At 36.4% G+C, this 12,286-nt stretch overlaps 2 protein-coding genes and 1 long non-coding RNA gene across 3 annotated transcripts; 1 reads left to right on the top strand and 2 right to left on the bottom strand.

The window, feature by feature from the left end:
- Positions 1–72: 72 nt before the first annotated feature.
- LOC106150559 (leucine-rich repeat-containing protein 59-like) lies at positions 73–5,899 on the top strand. The gene is made up of 6 exons (XM_087010042.1): positions 73–261; positions 547–606; positions 3,051–3,317; positions 3,882–3,954; positions 4,233–4,442; positions 5,008–5,899. The coding sequence occupies exons 1-6, from the start codon at positions 172–174 to the stop codon at positions 5,187–5,189; spliced, it is 882 nt and encodes a 293-aa protein (XP_086866168.1). The 5' UTR covers positions 73–171; the 3' UTR covers positions 5,190–5,899.
- Positions 1,886–2,992, bottom strand: LOC106155819 (uncharacterized). The gene is made up of 2 exons (XR_015333661.1): positions 2,920–2,992; positions 1,886–2,684 (listed from the first exon to the last, which is right to left on the bottom strand). It is a non-coding gene; the product is annotated as an uncharacterized LOC106155819 (long non-coding RNA).
- Positions 5,891–10,782, bottom strand: LOC106150558 (uncharacterized). The gene is made up of 7 exons (XM_013523435.2): positions 10,013–10,782; positions 9,375–9,480; positions 9,029–9,194; positions 8,139–8,402; positions 7,754–7,906; positions 7,423–7,507; positions 5,891–7,333 (listed from the first exon to the last, which is right to left on the bottom strand). The coding sequence occupies exons 1-7, from the start codon at positions 10,444–10,446 to the stop codon at positions 6,604–6,606; spliced, it is 1,938 nt and encodes a 645-aa protein (XP_013378889.2). The 5' UTR covers positions 10,447–10,782; the 3' UTR covers positions 5,891–6,603.
- Positions 10,783–12,286: the final 1,504 nt, after the last annotated feature.

Raw genomic sequence — 12,286 nt, 5'->3', positions numbered from 1 at the left:
TTGAACAATTATTTACAGACTATACAAGATTTGTACATACCTCAGTGAAAATATATTCCAAAACTTTTCATATAAAGTATATGTAACTCTGTACTGTCACGTTGCACAACTTCCGCCAAGCGTGTTTGGGTGGTCATTTCGCCGGTGGTTCCCTTTAAAAACTCTAAAATCATGCCAAAAGAAAACTTAAAGGATAAACTGGAAGGCAACGAGCTAGACTTGAGCCTGAGTAATTTAGATACAGTCCCAGTTAAAGAGCTTGTAAGTATTTTCTGCAGAATCACAGAGCTATCTTGGTAACAACTGAATGTTCGGTCTGGCGAAAAGGCGAGAGGTTGACAGAGTATGTTTAGGGGCAGTGCGGTTATCGAGTACAAATCGTCAGACATGATGGAAATGCTCTGTCTTTGACTGTTCATTCACAATTCAAATGAATGGTAAAATAAAGCATAAAAATAATTTTAGCTTAGGGTACTAACTAGTAACAGGAACATTTATATTATCTTCTTGAACTTATTCATAATGTTTGGTGCTTTTGTATTCCAGGTTGCCCTGCCGAAAGCAACTCGTTTGGACTTATCTTGTAACCAGATTAAAAGTTTACCAGTAAGTTTTTTAAAAAATTCTACTAGTTACATGTTACATAGATATTGATCAGTATTTTACTTGCGATGCCCATACTGATATGAAAACCTGGCATCTGCTTTTGCTGAATTCTTACAGTCGGTTACAGGATTACTGAACCCAGAACGAGGCTCTCATTTTGGACTAGGGTAAAACATTGGCTTGCGCCCATTACTCTCAATGTTAAATTGGTGAACTTTGATCGTTCATATCAAGCAGACCAGAGGACAATTACTTGTGACAACCACTTGGTTATATTCACTAGGGTTTTTAGCGTCAGTCAATGGGCCTCAGGAGGATTTTCTAGAGCTGATGGTGATTTTATCAGCGATAATACCAACACTCCTCCAACGGGCTGCAATTTCAGTTTACACCAGATGCATGTTGTAATAGGTATATTTTATCGTCTGTATCAAGTATATCTGTGAACAAATACGCATGACAACTGTTTGTTGATATTCACTTACGTATTTAGCTCAGGGAAATTGCCATCAAAAGGATTATCTAGCGTCAGTGGCGACTTTATCAACGATGGTAGTGTACTATTTTTAAAGCAATTTTTCCTACTGGGACACTATGACCTATACGCACCCAGTTCATTAATATACAGTCAGAATTCTTGTATAATAAAATCATTATCTAAACAAAGAAAACTATTATATTCATATTGCTTTTAGAGGTCTCAGTTTGAAAGATTTGATAAGCTAGAAAAGGAGGCTTGGGTAGCACTGCTCAGTCCTGTCGTGTTCGAAGCAGGTGTCTCAAGTAATGCAATTAATGTGCTTTCAAAAAGAATTTTAATTTGTCACTGCTGTGTTTTTCATTAAAATTTATTTTTCTACTGTTGTCTGGATTATGTTTGAAGAGACTATGAAATACTTTTTTAGCTTTTATAATTTCTGCAAAAACGTAAAAAATTTCATTAGAGGCCTGCCAAAATTATTTTTCATAAATAGATTCATCCATAATTATCCAATTAAACAAAAAGTTTTGAATGAAAGCCTCACTTAAATCTTTATAAATTGTCAAAATCTACAAATCATTTTTGACTCTGATGCTAAATGAAGTTCATGGTGTTTTTTTTTTCTTTAGAAAATAATATAAATTTATACAGTAGTGATTTCATTTTCATTTTTAGAACATCAGACTCAATATCACAATACAAAGTATGATCTATAAAAATATGAATTGAATGCATATTTAACCATCATAAATCACTTTGAATTCTTAAACAAAATGCAAAATGAAAGATACAATAAAACTTGTTGACTTTAAATTTACATTTTATTTCTATCTACATGTATAAGGTATGTAAGAAAGGAGTTATAAAATTCCTTGACATATGCTGTAAAGTTCCATTCTGAATTAACATTTGTACAGTAAAAATGAATTAGAATTTCTATATCACACTTAAGCAAATATAACAGTAGTGTCCAATCCATAACAAAAATTTGATTGCTGAGTGTTTTTTCTAATTGCATGGGTTAATAGATTTTACTCAGCAAACAGCTCCACTCACTTGTTTCTTCCAGTTCATATACTGGAGTATGTGCATTGATAGCCTTTCTTGCGTTCTATCCTCTTGATGAAAGTGTGCAACATCACAAAGATAAGGTATTACTTATCTGTTCCAATAGCACATTATTGCCATTTACACACTTCATAGTACAATAATTAAATGATTTATTGAGTATGTAAAAATTTCATTCTGTCCATGATCTCAATTCTGTCTGCAGCAACATGGGTATTAAAAAATTACTAGAAAAAATTGTTCAAATTCTCAAAAGGGCATGTACTTTCAGTAATAAAATCAGACTAGTAAATTGTCATTAAAGCTTTCTTTCAGCCCCCCTTTTCAAAGACAAATACAATGACCACACCTGTGAAGATCATATCTGTTTTAGTTCTATTTGCTACAATGACACCAACTGATAAGATCACTTTCTTCCCATGAAACCACCTCAAAGGGCTCTATGATTGTTTGAGGATCCAGGTAAGTTCTGTTCAATCGCTGTCAGTGGACAGATTCATCCGATAACAAAGCCATTGGAACTTCTTACCTGAAAAACAATCAGAACTGTAACTGCAGCTCATATAATTACAGTGTAAGAGAGGTGCATTTCAATCGCTGATAAAATCGGCATCAATGCTAGAAAAGGTCCTTGATGGCCATTTCCTGACACTAAATACCTATGTTGATATAATTAAACAGTTGTCAAGTTTAATTATCTACCGGTGTGAGAGATACAGATGATCAAAGTTGATCATTTTAACATGGGGAGTAATGGAGCTTACAGATTGTTTTACCCTAGTCCGGGCGTGGCGGCCATCTTGTGACGTCATGCCGACTGTAAGAATTATGGTCATTTGCTCCCCCCCCCTCCCCTCCATTACAAATGTTAAAATTCCATTGATATTCTTTACAGGATGACTTCTGCACCAAACTGAACTACCTGGTCAAAATAGACCTGAGCAAGAACAGCCTCACAGAAATTCCATCCAACATAGGGTTGCTACAGAAACTAGAGCACCTTGATCTCCTTGGTAACCAACTGACCACTCTTCCAGTCGGTATGTGCTACCTGAAAAAGTTGAAGTGGCTGGACCTTAAAGACAACCCTCTCAGTGAAAACTTGAAGCAGGTGGCTGGGGACTGCTTGGATGAGGTGCAGTGCAGAAGATGTGCACAGAATGTGAGTGGTGGTGTTTGAAAAGTATAAATATGAAGTTTTATTTTTTTCCATTCAAAATATTAACATTTTTGCAGAAAGGTAATTTTTATCTGTGCCAATTATTTTTGAAGTGGGAAATGAACCTATCATTAAAAGTGAGTGGTGGTGTTTGAAAAGTATATATATATATATATATATATATATATATAGGACTGACACACACATATATATATATATATATATATATATATATATATATATATATATATATTTGTCAGTCCTACAAATACAAAATGGTAAAAACCAGGACCTGTTTGGTCTTTTTTGTGGATGGTAAATTTGATGGTTGTAAATGTGATTATTTTTGTGTCTGTGAGGTACTTCTCACTCTGACCTGTTGGTGTGTTTGAATAAAGTTAACCACGACAATCACCAATATGCATTTAGTTATCTTGATTTAGCAGTTCTGTTGAAGAGTATACCAAGCAGCTTATGATTTTGTAAGAAACTTCATATTAATTTACTGTGATACTATAATGTTCTTTTCAATGAATAATTGATAAATATTTTTATATTTAACTTTAGATGGTGGCATATATGAAGAAAGTGCAGTCAGAACTTGATAGACAGAAACAAAAGAAATTAGACGAAGAAAGAGGTCAGTTGTGTAGATAAATTAAACCCTCTTTTCTATTTTTCATCTTTTGTCAATGTCAAGTACACAGGCATTTGTAAACAATAACTGCAAGTTGGAAAATAATGTCAAATTAAGTTTAGGCATTTTATTAACATTTCAGTCTGTGATATTTTGAATTGTTAGCAGTGACACATCCTTATGTGTAAATGTGTTCACATCGTTTTTGTTCAGTTCATATATGCTTTAGTTTTGTTTTTCTTTTGGCATTAGATAAGATTTTTTATTCAAAATTTCTTCAGCTAAAGAAAATCTTCGAAAGGCAGAAGAAGAACAGGAAAACAAAAGGAAAAAGGCAGAAAAGAAAGCAGAGAAAGAAAGAAGGAAGAGAGAATTTGAGGCATCTCAGGCAGCAAAGAGGCAACAAGAAAAGGAAGAGACAGTACCATTACAAACTGAAAACAGGAAGACACTCAATGGTCACAGTGCTGAGGAAAAGGCAATCAAGACTGGTAAGAATATGCAGTGTCAATCATGCTGTTGCGTGCATTTTCATTTTGGTGTATATTTATTGTAAAATGTTACATATAAACAAGTGTATATTCCCTGTATGCCAAAGGGTAAACCCAATTTTAACTCTCAGTCATCCTAATAAAAAGCATCTTCTTCAAATTTCTGGTAGTAAATTTGACCTCCTTTAGCACCCTCACAGTTCTTAAAAGTCCACCAATTGACACTGTAATCATGTATGACACTTTACTGCCAATAAAGAATAATTATTCAAATGATAGTTAGCTGAAATGTCTGTTCAGATATCATTTTTCAGGAATGTCGTCAATTTCTGCTATTTGAAACTTCATGGTGGGATTTGGTTGGGGTTCAAGGCAGTGATTTGACTTAACTCACTTTAAACACATCTTTAAATCTGATGGATGAAGGTGTATTTCTGGAAAAACAATATTGCTTAGAAAATAACAAAATAGGTGAATTTTGATTATATAGAGTAATAGTTGTTACCAAGTATATGATTGAGTTGTTCTTTTTGAATAATTCACCAATTGTTATTTCTTTTTACAGGGGGTGGTGCATCTTGTTGTAGCATATTCTTTGGCATAGTAGTCGCCATGGTAGCCATACTCTTGGGGCTCTATTTTTACTGTGATTCCAATACTGATGTCCCCTGGTGCAGAAATGGACACAAGATGGCGCTTGATTTGTACTCTCAAGCCAGGAAGACAGTGAGGACTTACACTAGCTGAGATGTCTGCTTCTAAATAAGACTTTTGTGTATGATGTCAAGGAAGAAATATTTTCTTGATGTATTTTTGTTTAAGAAAAGTGGTGCTGGACTATTGACTGGAATCTGAGAAGTTTCCTATGTTGTTAGATAAAAAAAAAACGAGTGTGATAAATAAATAGGTAGAATTATACAAACAAACAAGTTAGGAGATTGAATTTTTACAAACAATCATGAATCTTTAATGAAGAGTCACAAAACCTTTATAGTTTTTAGAAAACTGTGAGGAATATCCTTTTATGAGAGGTTCTTAATATTTGGGGTAATAGTAAGTTTTGTTGACATTTTTATTTTCTGTTTTTCATGAATGGGGCAGATTCTTAATTGGTCATTCATTTACAACATTCCTGTATTGCCCACCACATGTGTAACTGCCTGATGGAGTTTTGGCATTACTATCCATCAAAATTGTTATGTAGGCAACTTATGTTCAGTCTTGGAAAGGTGTCTGACTTTCAGTACAAGCTTATTTATTTATCCATTTTTTGTTATTTATTTATTATTTTATTATTATTATTATTGTTGTTGTCTGTGCTGGAGTAGTACTTTTGGAAAAAAAGGAAGATTTGAATTTTTTTTTCATTAGAAAGTTAAACATAAAGATACACCAAACATGTCACTTGATACAAGTAGAGATTTTGTATAAAAAGTAGGAAATCTTAAGACTATTTATATCCTGTATTCTGTCTTTTGATATCTTGATAACATCCAAGATGTTCACATCTTTAGAACTAGTAAAGGAGACTAAGAAAAAAGAAGTCGGATCTCCATTACTTTTCACTCTGAATACCTAATCAATTAATGCGCATTTCAACAATAATTTAACTGTTTTTTTCCTTCTCATTATGCATCGACAAATATTACGGGCCCGCCAAATAACATCCTCAACGACCTGCCCAGTCTGTCTTTGCAAATAACAGAAGTATCTCTTTCGTTTTTGCGCAACAAATGAATTGAGGTCAATTCTGTAACGACGACGCCCTTGGTGTATTAGAGCTCATTTAACCCCACGTCCTCATATCTCAAGAATCGGTAATTTTTAATTAATACATGTATCAGCCTTTGATACTCCCCAACACTTTTTTGCGGTTTGTTTCGTTTACACCGGAATTTTTAGCTGAGGAGGCAGGTCTTGCTCTGGCATTTCTTATGTGACGTCCAAGCCGTGTTATCTTCATCGCAGAATGCTGTGCGTGAAGCGTTAGAAGTGAATTATGATACCTGGACCTGTGTGAAAAAGACGATTTGAAACCGTCTGAGACAATATGTAAACTATCCATCTTTAATAAAATGTGAAATTCCCTTTCTGCATGACCAACCCTCTCCTGACCAAGAGTATCGACACGTTAGTGCCACATCAAATTTGACAATGAATTTCAACTGGTATGCGGCATCCTATCTAACATTTCCCTCACTTCCGGTCTCTCATCCAAGTCTAAGCCTTCCTGTGCTTGTACGTTGAGTAATAGGTGGAAAGGATGGGACGTTTTTGGAACCACGGTAACGTTTTGCTCCAACGCCCATCTGACCATAAGAGTAGCTGGGCTGGTGTGCAGCAACCTGGCGGCAATAGTTACCGCGTTATTACCTTCCATGAGTGGGTTTACGCCGAAAGAGGGCACCATATCATATCCCAGCAGACTGTGGGCCATGAAGCGTATGCCATGTTTTCTACAAAAATTCCGCATCTTTTCTCGTCTTAATAAAATGTTAAACCTGCATTGGACCACCGAAACTGGAGCCTTTGCTATGGACAAAAGTTCCTTGAGTTGAGAGATTTTAAAGTTGCTCACCCCCAAGGAGCGAACGCTACCCATGGTCTTCAAATCTTCCAAACTTTCCCACGATTCTTGCCACGTGCCAGTTGTCTCGCAACTGTGTTCTTTGGACTCACAAGATGGCGCTTTAATCAAAACAAGATCCAAATAGTCGGTTCTCAACCTCTCCAACGAGCGTTCAACCGATTTTCTGGTGGCGGCTTTTCCCAGATCCTTTGGATGCACCTTGACAATAATGAAAACGTCTTCTCTTTTAAAATTCTTGTTATTTGCAAGAAAAGATCCTAATATTTTCTCAGATTCGTCCACAGGGTCTGTGTCAAAAAGTCTGAAAAACAGAAAGGCCTCTTAAAAGATCGTCTTTGGTAATGTAAGAACAATACATTTGCACGAGCAAGAAAAATAGTTATTATTTACCTGTATCCAAATTTTAATGCACTTTTAACGGCGGTTTCAATTTTCTCTTCTGCCATGCCCCCAAGTCCAAGGCCTAGTATCGGCACTGATTGAAACAAAGAAAAGGTCACAATTGAGGAAAGACAGCAAAGATTTCATTTTGCACCTTGGTAAGTTAAAGAAATGGAAACGGTAATTTGTATGTCTACGTATGAAGCATACATCAGGGTGATGTTCCAATGGAATACCCTTCAGTTTCTGTAATCAAACACCGTACTTCATTGAATAGCAAAGAAAGTTATTTTTGTATATACGTAAAGAATATAATAACAACAATACATATTAATCTTACTGTCATATCCACTGTTTAACTGGAAAGGTTCTGGTTGAGAAAATATTTCCAGTGTTCTTGCGTCCAGATCTGCCGCAAATGGTACGTCATCGACGTACGCACGAAGCAATGTAGCCAGAGGCATCTCTTCCGGTTTTATATGGCAAGAAATCTCTGCAAGATAAATAATGACTGAGTTATGTGTTTTTAATGTACTGGGGAGAGGGGAATGTATCAGTGCAAAATCAGAGAGAAAGATAGAGAGAGATTGCGCAAAGTAACTTGTAATAAATGTAAATAATCCAAATCCCGGATGTTAAGAGTGTTCTTTAGAAATTCATGATATCTGTTTATGAACTCTGACTCCCTCAATATTTAAACAGCAACAACATCAACAGTATCATACCATCTGGTCTACTATTCCGTATGTCAGTACAGCAGTCTACATAGGTTTGGTACGTGGTCATTTTGCATTTAGTCTGGCAGTCGTAGTCATAGAGGTACCAGGCAATGGCTATGTTTGGTCCACCTACTGCGCTGACCTGGTGGAACCACCCCTCTGGGCAGTACACGATGTCCCCCTCGTAGGCTGTGACGTTATAAATGTCCACTTTGGCGACGTCCGGGTAACGGTACAGGTCTACTGCTTCTTTATCCACAGGGGATATACCTTGAGTGCAATATAATTATAATTATTATAACCGAAAATAGGTAGGGTGTGAAGGTGAAGATTGACATGTACTTATTTTTCATTATAACTAACAAAAGTTAGACACATTGTCTGTTTTGCACCCTCAGTTTAAGAGATAACTTGAAACACTCCTCTAATGCGCTACGTGAAAACGGCGTAACTCATGCCACACTGGACAAGGCATAAGAAATATTGGTAAGATCCTAGTCAAAATCAACCTGTACCATAACCTATGCCTATTCATTTAATGTTGAATGAAGGACATAATTCCTATTTTTCATATTTTTTTAGTACAGAGGAGGCACACATATATTATCCATGTAGTGTCCGAACCCTTGTAGTGGCCGTATCATTGCAGTAAAATATTGGGGTTCCTGTATGTTCGATAAATCAAATAATCTAAAAAATTTCAGTGGGAGAAGATAATTGAATAAGAAGTCACTTTAAGAAGTAAATTCATTTAAAATCTGAAATTAGCTGTGCTTTTAATTTTTTTTCTTTTATTAACTTCCCTTTGATTTCCACGTTCTGTCTCGTTCCTGCCACGTAAAAAGAGACCCAAAAGGTGAAAATAAAATCTAGCATGAATGAAACTTATGAATTACCCGAATGCCACGTGAAGTTGTCTGTGTACAGATATTGTCCGTCTTGCGGGGGCGTCAGGATCCACTGTCGTCCGCCCACCACCTGAGCGAAGAACGTCTCCGTAATGTCAAGGTGGTTCTCGGTGCTCGACCAACCCGAATTGAAGAATATGTTGACCCCAGTCATCTGTTGGGAATTAAGGTGTCAAAGTGTTATCATCCTTAGAATTAAAATGCAGTGTGTGTGTGTGTGCATGCGCATTGTGCTTCAGCGATCGTCAACATCAATTTTATGATAATCTGTTTTTGCAACACTAATTTTAAAAACCACAGATTCCTTTAAGGGTTTATGCAAAACATAGCATACCAGCTTTAGAAAGTGGTCGCATCCAAAGTAACCAGGCAAGGTTATGTCCTCTGCCATTTCTATAGATATCTGTGAGTCCAAGTATAGCTTATAGTTCTTGTAATCACTGAAGTGTAAAGGGTCATTTTATAAGGCACTGCAGTCTCGTTAACGTCAGATTTCTTCACGAATTAAAGGTATCCTATCTGGAACTTTGCCACCAAATCGAATGATCCTCGTTAAAAAGCAATATTTTCTTATTTACAAATCATTTCTCCACCCGTACCAGCTATTGGTTTCGATGTTTTATACCATTTCTAATTCAGTAATTTAGTGCTCAATTCATTCAGACCGCCATGTTTTCTCGTACATATGACAAAGAGATATCTACCTTAGGTGCTTTTATTTGAGGCGGTTTATCGTTTTGAATTGGGAAAGATAAGTAGCTTTGCAAAATATGTAGACGCAGAAAATATAACTTTGGGACAAACGCAGAAAGTATACCTTCAATCTCAAATACTGGATAATTTTGCACCGTATTCTGCATATAGAGCCTCAAGATTGTATTGAAGAATTAAACAGTAAAAATATAATGTCGGCGATATCAATAATTAACGAGAGAGAGAGAGAGAGAGAGAGAGAGAGAGAATTGTACTTACTCCAGAAACATGTCCATAGTCATAGACATGAAAGAGTAATGCTCCTTGTCGGCTGTCGCGTTCTTATACATAACTTGAAACACATTCCCTCCAAACTTCTCTCTCAAATAATCTTCACTTTTCCATTTTTGCACTGCAGGCCAGTGCTTCAACCCCCCTCGAACCACCAAAGGGACGGATTTGTGAACATATTCCCTATAAAAAGTCTCTGGATCAGGAAAATGATCTAGCTCTACGATGGCCTTTGGCTCCTCGACATGGTGTCCGTAAGGAAGCATGTGCCCCCTTGGGGCCTGTCCCATGTATTCGGCCTCGTCCGGCTTAACATTCAATATCCGTGCAACGCCGTCCCCTGGGTTCGACCCTAAGAAAGTCCAAGCCAATGCTATAATCACTGGGATTGCCCCAATACACACTTTAATCTGGTACTCCATATTGGTAACGGAGTTTTTTGTCCTGACACTCGACAGCGTACGATACGAAGTGAAGAACGCACCGTTTTACACTAGAGCTTGGGTGAATAAAAAGTTCCACTCGCTAACACTTCTCTCATATTACTCAAGTCTGACTGAAGGCCGGTCTAAGCGCTAATATGTGTGTAGGGTGAATGCTTCCTCAATAAGATCGTTTCAGATACTGAACAAATGCATCATAAGTTTCCTGTCACGCGTGAAAATCAGAAATGTATTATATCCGTTATAATTCCCTGCACTAACTGAGCGCCGAGTGAACTTTTCGAATACAGACCCAAGACAGTAGATGCGCTCTGCCGCTTTTCAAAAGGTTTTTATATTCCATCAAAACCGCTGTGACCCTCCATTATTGGCTTGACCATTACAGGGATGACAACTTATCATTTTGGCAGGAAAAATTGCATAAAACGGACTTTCCTGGGTAAACGACAGTTTTGTCACATTTCCAATGGTTAATGAATCTGTTTCGACCTTCAGAGTTAGTCGATGGTTTTTTCAAGTGTGTTCTTTTTGTAATAATCTCTTTTATTACGGAGAGATTATTACGGAGGGTAGCCATCTACATGTATGAAGGTCCTATTATATTTCTGTATGCTGTTTACGTTATATTTATTGTGAAATTATGAATCTCATATGAAAAGCTGTCATCCCGTACCTGTAGGTAAATGTACATAAAGCTTAAAACACAATTTGTGGATTTTTAATTCTATAATTAATGACCACATTTTTCTCTTTTTTCAATTTAAGAGGCATTTTTACCTTTTGTCATACCCCACCTATCGGTACTACCCTCTACCAGGGTGGTGGATTATTTGGGAAAAACGGAAAAATTCATACAAAAATAGCTGTCTGTTTATCCAGAGACATAACTGTGAATATCTGTGAAAAATCAGTCTGTCTCCCTGGTAGAGGGTATATTGGTATCGGTTGCCTGCACTTAGTTGTTAAGGTCCGTTTGTAGGTGTGGGCGGAGGTAGTGCGCACACTGTCAGTACCGTAGAAAAAAAGGAAAGTTATTGAGAAATTAAAAATTTATTTTAAAGTTCTATCTGGGTCATTCCACATATTTTTTCTGTTTTATATTACTACTTACCAATATTGAAAGAAATCAACATTTTAATGTAATTAAAAATAATCTTAAAAGTAATCAGTGACATTAAACAGCTTGAAAATGTTACAGAATATGTTCTCGTCACCGATGTGACCCAAATGTGTACCGTTTCGTGGGATGACCCATATGTAAATAACAAATAACATGTAAGTTGGATCGAACACAAAGTGCCTTTTAAAACCGAGAATCTCATTCGGTCGTTTCTTTTCATATGAAGATACGTATCTTATGTTGCTCTCCCTTCAAAACTATTTTTTCTTTCCAACGATTAGACTGTTGCCAGGTTACGTCCACCTGAATTGGTGAAGACATTGTGGCCATGACCTTTTGGACTCACAGGTTCTTTAAGCAAGATAATTCTTATGATGGAAACTGGTGCGGAACAGAAGGCTTTTACGAGCAGTTGTTGATGAGAATCCCTTGAGAATCCAACCTTCTTTTAAATGCATTTAAAACACTGTGGCACACAGTTTGTGTAGAATTTGCATAATATTGTCTAGCCCCATTATTTTGTCTGTTTTATACAACTACTTTCCAATATGAAAAGTGGTCAACATTAAGTAAAAAGTGACATTATATAGTTTGCAAATAATACACCATAAGTGTAGTACACCATAAAATGTTCACATATGTTTATGTAAATAACCCCCTGAGATATCTTTTTGGTCTTTTGATCGTTTGAAGACAGGT

Source organism: Lingula anatina, chromosome 3 (genome assembly GCF_051362555.1).
Source record: "Lingula anatina isolate TDL-2025a chromosome 3, LinAna3.0, whole genome shotgun sequence".
Lineage (NCBI taxonomy): Eukaryota > Metazoa > Brachiopoda > Lingulata > Lingulida > Lingulidae > Lingula > Lingula anatina.
This window is presented reverse-complemented; position numbering and strand designations above follow the sequence as displayed.

Coding starts and splice junctions, on each gene's coding strand:
- LOC106150558 (XM_013523435.2), bottom strand. CDS start 10,446: ATGGAGTACCAGATTAAAGTGTGTATTGGGGCAATCCCAGTGATTATA. Junction 9,481..10,012: donor ACTATGGACATGTTTCTGGA/GTAAGTACAATT, acceptor TTTACACTTCAG/TGATTACAAGAACTATAAGC. Junction 7,907..8,138: donor ACGGAATAGTAGACCAGATG/GTATGATACTGT, acceptor TTTATCTTGCAG/AGATTTCTTGCCATATAAAA.
- LOC106150559 (XM_087010042.1), top strand. CDS start 172: ATGCCAAAAGAAAACTTAAAGGATAAACTGGAAGGCAACGAGCTAGAC. Junction 262..546: donor CAGTCCCAGTTAAAGAGCTT/GTAAGTATTTTC, acceptor TTTGTATTCCAG/GTTGCCCTGCCGAAAGCAAC. Junction 3,318..3,881: donor GCAGAAGATGTGCACAGAAT/GTGAGTGGTGGT, acceptor ATTTAACTTTAG/ATGGTGGCATATATGAAGAA.